Here is an 18,852-nt window from a genome sequence, read left to right as displayed (position 1 = left end):
TTTAAAAGCTAGAGTTTGGGCAAACATTTGAGAATCGTCTGGAGAATAGATAGGCATGGGAAACCTTTAATTCTTGCCTAGGAGGGACATTTGCCCTTCCAGACAATCTAATAGCTCAATTCCCGACTATTTGCACTGTGTTTGTGTGTGGCAGAAAAGTGACTGCGTCCAAAATCGCATACTCTCTTGAGTAGGTACTTATTTTGGACAAGTAATTATTTCACGGCCGCTAAAAAAAAGTACTTTAGTATGAGTGTGTAGTATGAATGTAATCTGGACGTACATCATTATCATGTGACCTATAAGCGTCAGTTGCGTCGCTTCACTCCCATGGCCTCATGGGATAGTAAAGTGTCCATCATATGCACACTTCAAAATCACGCCCGAAGTAGATCATCCGGGTACTTTTTGCCTACTTTTTTATGAGTACTGTGAATTCGGACATACTTCTTTTGTTACATAATGTTTTTCACCTACTATATAGTAGGGAAGTATGACAAAGACATGTATACTGTTACAAAATATTTTTGTTCACAAATAAATCGTTTTCATTTTCAATTCGAAGAATTCTGAACAAATGTATCATGGTTTCCATAAAAATATTAAGCAGCTCAACTGTTTATTGATAATAATAATGAATGTTCCTTGAGCAGCAAATCAGCATGTAGAATGATTTCTGAAGGATCATGTGACACAGAAGACTAGAGTAATGATGCTGAAAATACAGCTTTGTCATCACAGGAATAAATAACGATTTAAAATATATTTAAATATATGTTATTTTTATTTATAATAATATTTCACAATATAATTGTTATTTTTGCTCTTTTTTTTAGTAAAGACAGCCTTGATGAGCATAAGAGACTTCTTTAAAAAAAAGTATCTAACCCCACACTTGCTTTGTCTGCTGAATCTTGTATTTGGTTTTGGATTGTACTTTTGTATTTGCTATCTAGTTCATCTATGCTGCTCATCTCCAGTTCTCCCATAGAGGGCGATGAATCTCTTCCCATCCTCCATCTCGTACACACTGGGAAAGAGAGCTTTGTGATAGGTTCCCACTGTTAGGGCACGTTTCTTCTGCAGCGTCTCAGTGCTCAACCTCTCTTTCTCTTTCTGTCTGTCTCTCTCTCTCTCGGTCACTGCAGAGCGACACTCTCTGTTACGGCAACATGCAGAGAGACTGCCTGTAGCACTGAACCCATCTAACGCTGCTAGGAAACCTGCACACTGTGGCCACAGACCTGTGGAGACCTGGACTGCACACACACACACACACACGCATGCAATCACAGACACGCTCAATTCATCGCCTGCAACATCTGGCTGAACCATGCAAGAGAAGTGCCGTTCCATTGCGCTCTGTGAGTCGACGAAACGTGTGTGTGTGTGTGTGTGTGTGTGAGGGGGCTTCAGGGTCTGCAGTCTTTATTTATTTCTCTTCATGGAACTGAGTATGTGAGACTCGTCAATTTGTGTGCCATTTGCTGTTAATTTCCTGCTCTGTGTCATCCAGACACAACTATGTGCCGATGATCTGTGTTGGATTTTAACACATGATTTGATTCTAAAGCAGAGGTTTTCTGTAACTGATTGTGTGTGTGTGTGTGTGTGTGTGAAAATAGCATGGTTGTCATGTCTAGTTAACCAGTATGTCTGAAGTAGGTTATTCTAGACGCGTCGAGTTTGTTCTACGTGGAGTTCTTATATCCACCAGTGTGCATACATGAATCGATGGGTGATGTGTGTGTTTGGCGGGTGCACATTTGAAGCATGGAAGCTGGTTTCTGACACCCACATGTGCTCAGTTACATAGTATGATGTATTTTTCTATACTGTCCATACCTTTTTTTTGACGACATGTGACTGCGCCTGTGATGTCTTACGTTTCAACCAGCTTGTGTGCATTTAAATTATGGTGTAAAAAGAAAAGTTGACCCAAAAATTTACCGTTTGAGTTAATTCACAAAAGAAGAAATGTTGAAAAATGTTCATGCTGCCCTTTTCCATACAATGAATGTGGATGGGGACTGGAGATTTTAAGCTCCAAAAAGGTAACAAAAGAACCATAAAATCAATATACAAGTCATCTTTTGGACTTGTATGTCTTATAAAAGCCATATGATAGCTTTAATTAGAAACAAACTAAAATTGAAGCCATAATTTTGTTTGATCGCCGTGCACCTTTCAAGTGGATGGGGACTGGGATTGTCAGTGAATGCCATAAAAGCATCATTAAAGGAAGTCCATATGACTTGTGCATTGTATTCCAAGTCTTAGAAGATATACTGTATGATCACTGTGTGTGAAGAACAGGTCAAAATTTAAGTCTATATTATCTGAATTGTACGCTCCTCCGTAGATCTCAAATCTTATTAATAGATACGCATATTCAAACTTGACATAACAATATATCACACTGAGAGTACGAATGCATTGCACACTAAAAATAAAAATTTGGGGCGAAATGGCCCTTTAAGGATGTGACACGTACTTAGTGCTTTTCAAAAACTTGTTTGTTGGAATGATTTAGAAATTTGTAGAAATTCTGTATGTTCTCACTAGTCCTGAATTTGACACTTCAAGTTTTAATACACACGTGAACATGTAATTTTTTTAGTAAACTGGCCCTTTAAAGATAGTGGGCAAATATTATATTTTGATATTGGTGTACAAAGTCAATTGCGCTGGGTGCAAGATAGGGCCCGTAATGTTCACTATGATAATTACTGCTTTTTTACTGTTTTTTTAAATGTTTTTTGGAAGGATTTGAGAATTTATTTTCTAATTTTCAAACACTTCAATGTAAATTTTTTGGGTGAACTTGCCCTTTAAGGATCTAAGCTATACTGTAAAATTTACTTATTGCTCTTTGAAAAAAACATTTTTGCTGGAAATATTGAGAAATTTGGAGAAATGCTGTATGTTTGCATTAGTCTTGATACTTGTTAATGTGACACACCACGGTCGAATATACGCTTTCTCAAATTGTAATTTTTAGGTGAACTGGCCCTTTAAGGATTTCAGATTTACTGTGAAATTTACTTGGAGGGGGGGGGGGGGGGGGGGGGGTATTGGAGAAATGCAGTTAATGTGGGTTGGGGTGGCTATATATATTTCACTGGCTTTTTTCCGTATTCCCTCATCTGTCTATCTCTGTTTTTCGCTTCAACCCCCCTCTCATTCTTCTCTATCCGTCTGTCTGCTGATAAAGCACATTTTCTGAAGAGAACCCCCTCCCCATTTCATCACAGGATGTAATAATGATGACGACGTGTGTGTGTGTATTTATTACTGGAGTGGCTCATGGGGATCCCTACACACTTATGTGTTCAGATTTCAAGTCTTTTCTACAGTATGTACTAGGAAAAATATCCAGGTTTGTGTATCCATGACTTTGTGTGTTTAGAACTATGGGAAATAAACAAAACCGGAAAGAAAGTCTCCTCTTAAAAGCCAGAAAAAGCTTTTTGACCACAGAACAAAGTGGAAACTATCACATACGTTTTCTCACAGCTCTTCAGGCGATCGCTTTGAGGTTAGGTTTTTGTATCGAGTGACTAAATCATGGTTTGCTGCAGTATTGTCAGGCCTTTTCCTTGGAAAATAGAACGGCCACACATACATTCACGTAATGGAGTCCTTTATTACCACAGAAAAACTGCACACAAAAGCATTTCTTCACAGAGTTTATTGTGAATGTGAAGTAAACGGCAAGGAGCCTGTTATCAGATGAGATTGTATCGCGGTAGAGGGTCATCTAACCGCCTGTGTGTGTGTGTGTGTGTGTGTGTTACAGGAGGTGTTGTGGATAAAGATATCAGGCAGTATCTCAACCTGCGATTCCAGAAGGGATCTTTGGACCACGAGCTGCAACAAATTATTCGGGACAACCTCTATCTTCGAACGGTACCCTGTGAGTAACTCTTCACCCTGATTTCCTTAACCTTCGACACTGCTGCCCTCACTGGCTTGGCCTTTTCATGGCCTTTCTATTGATGAATTCCTGGCTGATATTGTCTGACCACTGGAATGGCGCACTTGATTTTACATACATGACATTTTTTGGAACATTGCATCGATGCTGCCACAATGCTTGGGTGGTTGGCAAGGCTTTGGTAAGGGCTTGATAGGAGGCACTTGGTGGTTGCTAGCATGTTGGTAATTGGTTGTTAGCTTGTTTTGGGTGCTTTCTATCAGTGTTAAGATGAGCTTCACACACAGCTCAGTTATTTATGGGAGTGACAACCGCATTCTATAACCAAACTCACAACCGTAAATTTTCAGGACTCTCAAACGCATTCTTGTAAAACCCACCCTGTGTGAACGCAACCAGACTGGACAACTAGTTGTCTGGAATCAGAGATAAGAGTTCTGTGACATCTGAAGGTTTTAGATCCGGTCACTTTTCTCGTCAGATTTGTGTTCTACACGCGACTCAAATGCTCCGCTTTCCACCCAGATATAAAAGCTGCTGTCAGTTGATGAAGATTTGAATGATGAGACTCGTGTGGCTCGATTGGACTCTTGTCTTATTAAAAGTGATAAGACTTTTCAGTTTTATGGACGTCACAATCTTTGAGATTACTCCCATTGGACGTTCATACAGACAGTATTCGAGACGCCACTGTACGTTGCTGTTTTCAACGGGACATTTCAAGACTCACACAAGTAAATGCGCTTGTCAATCCCAAAAACCGAAGTGTGAATGTAGCCTGGGAGAAATGGGATTTCTCAACTGTTTATTAGAAATCATTAGTATGATCGCTAAGTGTGTGTGTGTGTGTGTGTGTGTGTGTGTGTGTGTGTGTGTGCGTGTGTGTGCGTGTGTGTGTGTGTGTGTGTGTGTGTGTGAAAGAGAGAGAGAGAGAGAGAGAGAGAGAGAGAGATTACTGTCCAGCTGAGAGACTGAGCTGTGATTCCATTAGACCAGAGAGCGACACGTGAGATCCGTACCCAGGAGAAAGAGAGTGGTTTGGAGAATACAGATGAGAGAGAGAGGGATGGATGACAAGAGATTACGATAAAAAAATGAGAATGAGGTGTGAGGACCTTAGATGAAATGCCTCAGATGTCGGATTCATTGAACGCTTGCAAGAGGAAAAAGAAACAAGGACACTGATAGCTTGAAATAAGAAGAGCAAGATTGAGGTAGAGAGGAAGAAAGATTGGATAGTTTGGAAAAACCCATGCATACAAATTTATTTTCATTCATATGTAATCCAACAGCTCTTTTCCAAAACCTAGTGAGCTGCCTACTTAGAAAACATTTTAAGGGCATCATAGGTGTGCTAGCGACAAGAAGATTGTTCCTAAAGGTGGCCAGCATAATTGCATTCTAAGATATCTCATTTTGGTGATTTCAATGTGAAAAGGGGATGAAAATGGAGGGTGGACAGATTTTTACTTTCAATATTTGTGTGCAATGTTTTTTTTTTGCATATTGTTTACAAAATTATAGCTAATGAGATGTCTGCAAAATGGTTTAGATCAAATTAACACTTCTTTTAGGAATATTTACTTACTATGCATTTCTTAAGGTTAGTTATCAGACTGCCAACGATTGTCATGTGGTTAGCATAGCAATATGCTAATGGCACACTTCAATCTATTTACTTTTATGTTGTCACATTCTTACCTTAACACCATGTTAATGGAATCAATTGTTTAATAAAAATGAGTGCTGTTTTGTGTGGTGCAAACCAATAATCTTGAAACTGCCAAATATTGATCACTTTTTTGTTTTGTTACTATTCGATTTTCATGCGGTTTGCTTAGCAACGTGCTAACATCACACTTTATTGGATTTAATTGTAAGGTGCGAATCTAGTTCTTAGTTTAGCATCATGCTATTGCTAATAAAAGTATTGTTTGATAAATGTGAGGAGGGCTTATTTCGCAATGTGGTAATAATCTCAAATGGCCAAATTTAGAAAGATTTTTTGGTCTAGTACTAATTTAATGTTCTTAGCATAGCACCATGCTAACGTAACACTGCAAATCAGTTTTTCAAAAGTTAGGAGCTTTTTTGTCTGACACATACCAGTAATCAGAAAATGCCCAAATATCGAACAAATATTTATTGTGTTACTTCTTATTAGACTAATACCGTTTTCTTAGCAACATGCTAACATCACATTGGACTACATTGTGAGGCGCGGATCTAGTGTGAATCACCTGATGAGCACTATTTTTGTCCGGCATGTGCCTATAATTTGAAAATGCACAAATTGTTGTTACATTATTACTTGGTGTCGTCAAACTCTTTTGAATGTATTTTCGCACATCTCTTGTGGTGCGTGAACCTGTGTAGAGAGTTCCAAATCAGTTACTTATGATGTTCAGTTTCCAACACAGTTTCACAAAATGTTAAATTCATATAAATGAGTAGGCTCTGACATCATTTTATATGCGTTTGTCAATCCCACTAAGTGGTAGGTTTAGGATTGGGATTAGAGATGGAGCTTCATACTTTTTTTTTTCACACAAATTGTACATTTTTATGTGAATCTCATTTTACAAATTTGTGCAAAATCGCACTCTCATTAAATACCTAGATTTTCTCATGAGATCGGGTTGTCAATTTCGGTTTGGATGTTGCCTTTGAAGCCCATTAGGTTTTGGAACAGAGTTTATATTTCACTGAATATGATTTCTGCAGAATTGAGTTTGTGTATATGTAAATCCCAGAAAGACAGTGACACCAGAGGAAGTTGAGGATGCGTCCCCATTGCCGTCACATTATCAGTCGCGTGATTGGCTGCTTGCTGAGTAATGACATTAATGCTCATAATCACAGAACTGTCTCATGAATTATGCAGCAGATCTATTACAGCTTAGGATGCCATGACAGGTTAGGCCTGCCACACACACACATACACACACAGGCGGGAGCCAGGGTGACATTAGAAGTTGTTAGTACTGACATTGAACCTCTACAGAAATGAGACGTGAGGCACTATTATAAATGGGGGGTGCAGTGTCCTCTAATATCTAACAAGAGACCCAGAGATAGTGTCTTTCTAAAACGTCGATGTTGACCACCGTGCACATTTGCTGCTTCCGAAGTTGAACACTTCCCTGTTATATAGAACGTGAAAAACAGCATGCTAAAAGAGACTCCGCTGAGGTTCACATACAATGGACACGAGGCCACGGGAGAGGATTTGTGAATGGCAGCGAAGCAACGCAACTGACGCCGTATGTCACATGACACCCCCCATGCAGTCTTTTATCTATGTCTGCTGTGGCGAACTGACCCATTCATGTTTTTATTGTTTTATGGCAAAAATTCGTTTGACAAAATACATAATGAATAAACTGCATCTGTTAGCATCAATTAGCATCAAGCTACATAAGACAATTTATACTATTAACCCTATGCTTTTAGTCAAAACTCACTTTAAACAACGAACGAGTGTTTGCTATATCTTCCAATTGCGATTTAATGTCAAATATTGAAGCTGGGGCCCTAAATCTTTCTAATGATACTCAGGTTTTTTTTCCAGATCAAGTAAAAGTGTGATGTTTTCTCATACAATGAATGCTAAACTAGGGACTGTTAAGCTCTATAAGGGACAAGAGAAAGACACAAGAAGTTCATATTGGTTGGAACAACGTGTCGTAAGCAAATGATGACAGAATTTTCATTTTGTGAAATATCGGTGAACTATTTTTAAGGGTGGTGGTGTGTTTGTCAGTGTGTAGTCTGTAAATCCAGAATGTTTGAGGGAACATTTGAAGTCTCATAACAAGACTGAAGCAGGTCTCATTTTCACTTCAGAACACAGAAATGCGGATCAGGCTTTTTCCAAAGCACCTGCCGGCACGAAGAGTCTGACACATTTTCAGAGCAAAACCACACACCTGAAAAATTGAACAAGCTTGAATTGCCAGTTAAAGTTCTTTATAACTCCCTTGTTATTGAGCAAGACTTGAATGTAAAAAGTCTCTGCCTTGAAACCAAAAGCTCTGATTCTGATTTTAAACAACATTCTAGACCACGCAAGCCTGAAATATGATTTTAAGATATCCTGAAAATTGATTCTTTGAAGAAGTCTGAAGAAGCGGTTTCATCATTCCAGTTATCAAAAATGGATATAAGATTCAACTAATTTTATATATTTTCCAAGGCTCACATTTTTGGAGAGATAACACATTGCGTTGTTTAGGGGAAGATCGATTGGATTTAATTATATTTGTCATGGATGTGGAAGATCTGGTTCTTTCAAGTCAACATAAAATTAAAATTGACCCTTCAATACACATTCCTGGCCTTATCATGCACAATTCATCAAAAATTAATAACTTGCTCCTCTTCTGAAATGGCTTTGCTCTTCGCCTGTCATCACTTTGTCTACGCAACTGTAGGTTAATGTCGCACACACTGCCACACTGCAAAAATCATGGGTTTCCGAAGCAAAAGATTATTAAAGTATTTTCTAGTACAAATATCTAAACATCCTTAAAACATGATAGATAGGCCTACATTTAAAACTTGTTTTCAGGGAATTTATCTCAAGTTAAGTTTGTTTTTCTTATCATTAGCTAAACCTTTTATTTTTAGCAAAACCTGAGGTTTAAAACCATCGAAACCAGTTTGCCGATGGGATGAGGAAAACAAAATGTATTCTTGATATGTTAATATTATAAATAAAAAGTGTTATCTAATGCAATTTGGCTTCTTAAAGGGATAGTTCTCCCCCAAAAAAAGATTGTCATCATTTATCTACCCTTGTTCCAAACCTGTATGAATTTCTTTCTTCTGCTGAACACAAAAGAAGATATTTAGAATATTATAATTTTTTTAGCAGATATCTACAACTAGCACCATGTCCAAGCTGCTTTCTTCCATCAATAAAAGTGAATGGTGACCAACGGTTTCAAACAAGATGGCAACGTTTTCAGCAAATAACAGCATTAATTTGTCTTACACAAAGCTATTGTGTGGCTTACCAAAGCATAATCTAGTGCATAAGTTGTTTAAACCACATTTATAAAAAAAACAAATTGTCAAATTTTGGACTTTGACAGCCCCTGGATCCCATTTTACATTTAGGAGCAGCTCAAACATTCTGCTAAGTCTCTCTTTTTTGAAAGAAATCTCAATGCTGCATTTATTTGAACAAAAATACAGAAAAAGAGTAATATTATGAAATATTCTTACAATTTAAAATAACTGTTTTCTAGTTGAGATTCTCAGCATCAGTCGTCAATGTCACACGATCTTTCAGAAATCATTCTAACATGCTAATTTATTGCTCGCGTAACATTTTTTAAAATTATTATTACTAATATTTCCATGATACCTTTTTTTAAGGATTTTTTGATGAATAGACCATTTAAAGAACAGCATTTATTTAAAATGGAAATCTTTTGTCACATTATAAATGTATTTACTGTCACATTTGATCAGTTGAATGAGTCCTTCCTGAATAAAATTACATATATATTTTTAAACAGTTCCAACCAACCGTCATTTTTTCATTCCATCTCAGTCTTCATTTTCATTTAATTTCTCGGGTATGATCTCTGTTATAGTTGTTTTGATTGGCTTCTTTCTCTACATCCACCTCTCTGACTCTGTAAGTCAATCTTTGCCTCTCTTTTGCTCTTTCTAGCTCTGTTTTCCACTCTATTGGCATGTCTTTGTGTTTCTCTCTCGGTTGTGGTACTCAAGCGCCATGATGAGGGCTTTAGGTTTCCATGGTAACTGCCATTCCCCCCCCAGTCTGCGTCAGACCAGTGACGTCTAGTCCCCCTTCCACCTCATTCCTTCACCCAGTCCTCCATCCTTTATATGAATACACAGGAAGTCAGGAAATGGGGCTGCTGTTGTGGAGCTCTTACAAAACAGGGCTATAATTGGCCAGGTTGCATGTGCATTGTGTGCTCTAATTGGAGGACGGGACTCTGAGAGCTCCTGGCGTGAGATGAAGAAGAGTTTAACTGCAGATGAGGTCGGTGAGGAAGTCTGCCATGGAATGAGACCAAAGACAAGTATGTGTGTGTTTAAGTTTGTGGACTCCTAAGGGGTCATTTTTCTTGTTTTACTGTTGTGCCTCTCATGCCACATGGCGCACATCCAGACAGAGATGCATTGAAGCAGAAACACTCAAACACACTTTAGAGAAGAGAATTTATCTTTAATCTCTTTTTCTACACTCACATTTGTGGGCGATTCTCATGAAACCATGCCCCCTTAATATTTGAACAAAAGAAGGAAGAAAAACCGAAAGAACAAGAAATAAGATTTTGCACAAAGTAAATGAAACCCCTTTTAGGACCTTATTTCCTGACATTATTACTTATTGATTTTTGGCCAGCCTCCCAAAATTGCATTACCATATTGTGAAACATATTTTTTTATGTTTTAATATTATTGAAATGTTAGGGGTGTCTACAGTACCTATCAAAATACCCATGCGTATTAATAAAATAAATGTGAAATTGAAAAAAAAAAAGTATATATATATATATATATATATATATATATATATATATATATAAATAAAAATATGTATGGCCTGGCTTTGAAAACTCAGGGGCATGATTTCTTAATTTGCATGAATTTTGTAAATAATTTTTATTATTATTGCATATTTCATTTTATTTTATTTAAAAATCTCTAAAATAATACTATTAATTAATAATAATAATTAATTGTACTAAAATGAACATGTAACTCCACTATGCTAGTATTTGTACATAATTTAAAAATAAATATCATTGTATTTGTTTTAATGCATCACTTAATTTCCTCTAGAATGTTTCTTATTCAATTATTTAGAGATTGTATGGTGAAATCAGTGTTATTTATATACTATTATAGTATTTATTCATATTTTAAGTTTTATTTTTACATTCAAAGCAAACAAGTATCTCAATTGCTCACAAGCTCCAAACTCTCTCCCTTTTCCAGTTGGAATATCTTGTTTCTAAGACATCCTGCTTGATTAACCATCCTTGTGTAGGCTGTTGTAACCAGATGAGACGGAGTTATTTGTAGCTTTGAAAAAGAGAGATATTGAAAGGGTGGCACGGCAGCATGCCAAATGGCGTTAGACATAGACCATACTTCCCCAAACAATCCCATCATCCATTTTCCTTTACAACTTACTTACACTAGACAGTCACTTTTTAGCATTGAATTGCCTATTTTGTCTTTCATGTGTGTTTTTCCCTTTGAAACGAGAAGTTGTTTGACATCAAATCGCCTTTTCTTTTTCAAATATAATGCTATTTGATAGCATGATCAGATCACCAATCATAAAATTGTGTACGCCCTTACGAACAAAATTAGTCATTAATAACTTTTATCCTTTTTTCCTGAACGAGAAAGCTTAAATATTTACTATAAGTGTGTTTTTGTCAACTTTTAAGAGCATGCTAACATAGATTAGCCTCAAAGCTAACATGTTGGAAGCCGCACAACTCGTCTGGTTTAGAAATGATCATAGCATTCCTGTCCTAGTCATCATTGCAGATCTTCTAAACTCTCTTTGACGTGTCCATATACGTCTCCGATGCTGTGGTGGAGACACACATGTTGTGTATGAGGTCTAATCTGTTGACAGTGATGTCTAACTCTGACATACTCGCTGGCTTTCTGAAGCCTGTGTGGCACAGCTGCAGTCAGTGTCGAATGCAAACCACACTCAGTGAGCCAATTATAATATCCTTATCTCCAGAGTACAACACAAACCATCCTGAAGTAAACACACTCGCAGCCCAACTCCAGCACAGATCCCCCATGATCCTTTAGAACGTGTACCCCAAATAGCCTTTCATAATGAAAAACTCTACACAACACCGCCCCGTGGTTACGTGTCTGGTTTTTACTGGATGTCCTTGAATGTTCGTTCTTTGGAGTTGCTTCCATTCCAGACAGTACATTTTGGAGACTTAAAGGGATAGTTCATCCAAAAATGGAAATTCTGTTATAATTTACTCACCCTCAAGTTGCTCCAAACCTGTGTGAATTTCTTTCTTCTGTTGAACACAAATGAAGATATTTTGAAGAATGTTGTTAACCAGTTAGTTGATGGTAGCCATTGATTATATATATATATATATATATATATATATATATATATATATATATATATATATATATATATATATATAGTATATATATTTTTTTATTTTTTTATTTTTATTTTTTACTACTCTGGATGTCAATGGGGTCCATCAACTCTCTGGTTACCAACATTCTTCAAAACTCATTCAGGTTTGGAGCAACCACCAGGTTTGAGGGTGAGTAAATGATGACAAAAAATTTTAAACTGAAAGCTCTATATAAATGCCTTATTCTATTCTATTCTATTCTATTCTATTCTATTCTAATAAAAAGTAATTTTAATTTTAATAAAAAGTCACAGTTTGCTCTCCATTCATTCTTTCCATCTATCTTTCTATCCATCCATCCTTCCATCTTTCCATCCTTATATCCATCCTTCCATCCATCTAACCATCCAACCATCCATCCATCCATTCATCCATCCATCCATCTTTCATCCATCCAACCATCCATCCAACAATTGCGATAATAAAGAGATTAATTTCCATCCATCCATCCATCCATCCAACCATCCATCCATCCATTCATCCATCCATCCATCTTTCATCCATCCAACCATCCATCCAACAATTGCGATAATAAAGAGATTAATTTCCATCCATCCATCCATCCATCCATCCATCCATCCATCCATCCATCCTCAGATTAATAATTGTATATAGTAAAGATGCATTACATTGATCAAAAGTGTAACTAAAGAGGTTTCAACTAAAATATTCACCATTAATATTGAAAATCATGTGACACTGAAGACTGGAGTTATGATGCTTAAAATTCAGCTATGCGTCACAGGAATAAATACATTTTTTTAAATATATTAAAATAGAAAACTGATATTTTAAATTGCAATAGTATTTCATAGTTTTTTCTGCATACAAAAAAAAGATAATAAATAGATAAATTAAAAAATCGTAGTAATCCCAACTTTTAAATGGTGTCTGATGAGTGAGCATTGACCTCCAAAGTCTTAACTATGTTTATTAGAGTCAGATATATAATGTCAAGAACATGTGGCGTGTTTGTTACCCTCATATGACACTCAGTGGCTATTTCTGTATCACTAGTGTTGGGCTTACATTAAGATACACACAGTACTAAAGTATTAAAAGTCATTTTGATTTCCTTTCTTACTATGTACTATTTGGAAAGGGGCAGAATGTGCCGTTTGGTAACATAATGACATGAAAACTTGAATGAATTTTCTACTTTCAAAGTCATTAAAATCTTCGCATAACTCTCCCTTCAAGGTGTCCGGTCCTAATTTGAAGTCTTATCAAAAGTCTACACTGTGCCAAATTCTAGATATATGCAAATTGTTATATCCCTTGTGATTTTGCCTTTCAGGTGAATCCAGCTGTTCTAGAAGGTTATGAAAAACATTCAGTCAAGATGTGGCCATTGTATGGAGAGTGTAAAGTGTGCATCTATGGACAGTGGACATTTGGGTATTTTTTGCCACTCTTTAAGGCATCTAAGAGGGATATGCGTGGAGTGGGATGGTAGTGTAGGGATGGACAAAACACTCCACTGCATTAATATTCAACAGCTGAGGAGAAATGGCGCACTTTCGAACAAACATGAGCCCCATCCATTATTCAAAGCCATTGGAACTGTGCTTATGCACTCACACAATCACAACAAACACACATGCGCACACACACACACGTGCTTGTCTCCTCTCCGGAATTCTAGAGAAAAGCAAAACTCTATGCGGATAAGGCCTTAAGTGGGAATACAGAATTAATATGAGCTTGGCACTTGAGTCTGACACTTCAACAGTTGTTATACACTTGAGATTTTCATTTTTTGGAGATAAATGAGAGGATTTCACAAAAACATGTCAAAAAAAACAATTAATAATAATTAAGAACATAATTAAATATTTAGGAATTTAAGACAAAATGAGTGGTTGCATTTATTTGACAGTATGTGTACTTACAGTGTACTCACCTAAAAAGTTCTGGGTAATATAATGTAACTACATGTGTTAAGGTTAGGTTTAGGGGAAGGTTCAGGTTTGTACCTAGCTATTACCCAGTTATTGTAACTATAATAAGTACATATTATGTACATGCGGAACAGGACTGTAAAACAAAGTGCTTCCAAATAGGTCGCAAGACCATGAAGATTTTTTGGTATTTTGACAATTTTTCTAATAACAATTAATAGGTTTTCTCCCACCAGTTTCTGTACAATACTCTTTTAAATTCTTGTGTTACTGTAATAAAGTAATGAAAATGATCTTTCCTAGAGAATAAATAATGTTGTTATGTACTGTATACATATTTTATTACAATAATTATATATTATATTTATTATAAAATATTATTTATGAAAATTGAGAGTGAAAATGTGCTTAATACTAACAATGCAAAAATGATTGGTCATGATTCATTTTAAAATATGAGCTTATTTTATTTATGTATTAGTTGTTGTTGTTTCATTTTATTTATAAAAAAATGTGAGGGGGGAAATGTAATGTAAACGTAATATTCAGTAAAATGAATTCACAATGCCAAAAATCATGTGTTTTTTTAAAATCATGTTTTAAAATGTAATGATGGATGGATGGATGGATGGATGGATGGATGTTTACATCACCCCTTTCTATACCCCTGAAGACACACTCATGTTTGATTTGCATATTTAAATGAGGACATGAGATTTAAAGCATGCAGTTAAATGAAAACTTTTTGTATTATTTCAAATATTTATATTATGTACTTTGCTTTAGAAATTCTCATCCTCCCCCAAGGAGGACATTTTTGTCACATTTAGATAACTTCTTGGGACAAATTTGTACCTAAACTATAGCTAAGCAACACACACACACACACACACACACACACACACACACACACATCCCTGCATTACAACTCAGAGCCGATGACTCATTGAGCTACAAAACCCAAATCAATTCACAACCCCACAGCACTTTACTAAACCATTTGGCTTCACTGCCAGAACCTGGTGAGAGAGACATGAGGAACTAAAGAAAATGGTTAGAGGGGAGACATAGGATCTTAAAAGAAGGAAACGTGAACCAATCATGAAGTTTGGAAGAAGAGAGAATGGAAGTTGGAGGGTGGCCGGTTCCTTCCGTCTCTCTTTAGTCTAATTAAAGCGTGAGTCAGAACTCAAGAGGCTGCTGGGCTTTAGTGAGCGTGGCTACTATTACGTCTCTGTGCGGTAATTACTGCAGCGCTGCTGTGAGGGCAAGGCCAGGAAAAAGTGGCGATGGAGGACGTCAGCAAGACAACTGAGCGGGTGAAGGGTGGAAGGAAGTGCTTTGATTGTCCGTGAGAACTTCTGTTCCTACGAAACTGGATGAGGCGGCTTCGTTACTTTGATTAGTTGTTTTTATTTACATCGAATTTGATAAAGGGCTGACGGTCAAACGTTATCCTGACTTCATCTCACTGGCTAAACTCGCCAAAACAATACTAGGGTGTTGTGAGTTGGCGTTGCAGTGTGGTTGTTAACATTTTTTAATAACACAATGCTGTTTGGTTCCTGTTCCCGGTTGTTTTAAATAACTTGAAACATCAACAGTTTGTTACGTGTTTTGAAATGTTCAACTTACAAAAGATTATAGAATACAATTATTGTAATGCAAAGCAATGCTTATAATCACTGTAATATTACATTGAAAAACATCCTGTCACATAACGAGAATAAGATTATGTTGATGAAAACTGGGTGGGAATTTTTTTTTGTTTGGCATAAAGTTCCTTAATACTCAGGGTTAAGTGGTTCAGATGCTCAAATTGTAACTCTAATATCAACAGTTCCATAATTGATTTGTTTGTCCGTGGTTTACTGTGGGATTCTGCTTGTAATCTTCCAAAAGAGTGCGAGTCAGGATGTGGGCTTATTATTAAAGAATAGCCCGTCATAATAATTGAAACTTACCAGACAAACTGTGCCATTACGGCTCAAGTGATTTTAGTTGCAGCCCGAGGGCTGTATTGATATTCATAAGCTCTGAGAAAACTTTGCTTATGAGGAGGTGGTAAAGTGAGGCCTGCTCTGTGAATGAATGTCAGACACTTAAAAGTTAGCTCAGTGACTTTAAGACTTAGAGGACAGGCTTGTGATGAATATGAATGATGGTAAGGCGAGAAAAACATCCTAAACCGCCTAAGAAGTGAATCTTTAATCTTGCTTCTGAGAAGGTATAGTCTCAGACTCGAGACCATGCCCACAGCGAGTTCAAAGAGCCTCTGATGCGGATTGCACACAAAAGCGGCTTGAGCTGGCTAAAGTCGCAAGCTCTAATATTATTGGCTGATTTTTACAGTGTTCCCAAGAGTGACTGCAGGACTGTTGCAAGCATGGCGCGCAGTGCGAGTTTGTCAATGCGAGGCCCCGAATTGACAAAAAAAATTTAAAAGTTGTATTTTGGTCTGGCTAAGCCGTCTAACAGATCTCAGGAAAAGGGCCCAATCAAATCAAAGACAGGCTTCACTGTTTACAGAAAACGATGCTTCAGTTTTAATGGTGAAAGAGTTCAAGGTAAGATATATAGATGTAGGCTAGCTAAACATTTACAGTATAAGAAATATTAAAACCAGTGATGCAAACTATACTCCAAAAATTATGGCTTGTTTAAACCCATGTTTGGATCAAATGTGGACAAACCCAACTGTTGGTTTAATAAAAATAAAAAAATGTAAACCCAACAGTTGGGGTTAAAAACGATATTTTACCCAAACATGGGTTGGAACAACCCAGCATTTTTTAGAGTGTACTTGATAATTTTTTGTCAAATGTTGCCATTTTGCATTGAAAATATATAATTTACATGATTCGTTTAATTCATAATTGAATGTGACGAGACAATAAACATTATAACAGAGCCATTTTTGGCATGTTAGGCATATAATTAGGATGTGAGCATATGTTCAAATAAAAATATAATGTGCAAATAGTTCAAATGCATTGCAATACATTCTAGTTTTCCAGACAGCACCCTATTCTCAAATAATGTCTGATTTAAAGAATACAAATCTTCACATGACTGCAATGATAATACATGATAATGCATTTGTAATGCTCACTTTTCATCATCTAATCAGTTCTTGATATATAAAATACACAATCATTTTTTCAATGAATATCCTACAGTATATCACTCGTGAATATCGCAGATTGCAGAAGTTAATGTCCAACCAATCTCATGAGAAGAATTACCTATTTTACATTTTAGCAAATTGGCTGTGAATTCATATGAATTTGTATGATTTGATTCATATAAAAACATTTAAAAAATGTTTTGTTTTTTTCTTTGGTGAAATTCAACACTAAACTCACCAAAGCATAAATTAGTTACAAATGTCCATGAGAGTGTGTTGGAATACCATTTTATTTGATGCTTTACGTATCAAAGGGGAACAACATTTAATGTTTTTGTTTCCAAGTATTCTGTTCAGCAGCAGAAGATATCTTTGAGTTTGTGCGAGTAGAAAGAATGAATGGTCTCATGCTGAGTGTATAGTGTGTGTGAGTGAGTATGTACTTGTGGGACGAGTGGATTGCAGTGGATCGTATAGCGCAAGTAAATTAAAGTGTGTGATTTTTAGCTTGAGAGGGTTGTTGTTGAGACTGGGTCACTTACACTTATGATGCTGAATGAGCACCACGGAGGCACAGCGATTCATGTTTGTTTCCGTGTTTTTCACGTCGCGGCCAATTTACGGCATTGTTGAATGATCATGGCCAGCGCTGTGTGGGATCCGACTGAGTAATGAACATTTATGCAGCAGCACTTCTAAGCACGTTCCAGAAAATAAACTAAGACGGGTGAGCGGAGAAGAGAAGAGATTGTGTTAGGGAAGATAATAGTCAATGTTGTATCGCACTTGATAAGGAAATTCTAAATCAAAGAGGTTCAGGACATCGGCATGGCCTGGATGTCAGATGTCTCACTGAGCCAAAGCAAGGTTTTCATCCCGAAGTGATACAATTACATCCTTCACAGTATCGTTCAGCTGCATTTTACAGCCAGAAATGCTTTGCTTTACACAATGTTACAGTGTAATTAAACTTTTAAGTGCTAAGTAATATTACAACATGTACTCACTATAGGGTTGGGGTTTGGTTTTGGGTTAGTTGCTATGCGTCGTTTAATGCATTTGTTTTATTATGGTTGTTATTATTATTTAGCATTTAAAACCTCTCAATTCAGTTCAATTATGACATCCTTTCATTTAAAAATAAAGCATACAATTTATAGATTTAATAAGTGTATTTCATTATCTCTTTGACTGGTATTATGTTATTTAATTCGACTATCGTTATTCATTTGGCTAACACTTTACTTTAGGGTCCAATTCTCACTATTAACAAGTTGCTTTTTAGCATGCATATTTACTAGGATATTGGCTGTTTATTAGTATTTAAAAAAGGAAAACTGAAGTGCCTTGGGACGCGCAGCTTTGTATGATGCGTTGACGGAATTTCCACTGAATCGGGAAGCTAAGCCGGGACATATTGGTTGGCTCCTCCCCCTTTTCAAATAGCCAATAGCATTTAGTTTACCTCACAGACTGCAATTCGCACTTGACAGCACCATGCATGGAGGCGAATCAGAGCGCTTATGATACGTTGGATTCAATAGTAGAGGTGTGAATCAATTCTATTTCATTCTTAACTGACGTACAGTTGGAGAACGGAATAAAACTCAAGCGTTTGAGCGACCAAAAACCATCTCCAACCCATATTTCTCTGTGGCGTGTCAACGGTCGCTTTGGCCAGGTGGTATTTATAGCATA

The 18,852-nt window shown here is 36.7% G+C and overlaps 1 protein-coding gene across 1 annotated transcript in view; it reads left to right on the top strand.

Annotated features, from left to right (window-relative positions):
- magi2a (membrane associated guanylate kinase, WW and PDZ domain containing 2a) overlaps positions 1-18,852 on the top strand; it is a 191,550-nt gene that overhangs the window by 42,482 nt on the left and 130,216 nt on the right. Inside the window, exon 2 of the mRNA XM_079622872.1 lies at positions 3,800-3,916. Within this exon, the coding sequence (XP_079478998.1) occupies positions 3,800-3,916 (117 nt within the window). The remainder of the gene's footprint in view (positions 1-3,799; positions 3,917-18,852) is intronic.

This window comes from Phoxinus phoxinus (genome assembly GCF_949152265.1).
Source record: "Phoxinus phoxinus genome assembly, chromosome: 9".
NCBI classification, from domain to species: domain Eukaryota; kingdom Metazoa; phylum Chordata; class Actinopteri; order Cypriniformes; family Leuciscidae; genus Phoxinus; species Phoxinus phoxinus.
This window is presented reverse-complemented; position numbering and strand designations above follow the sequence as displayed.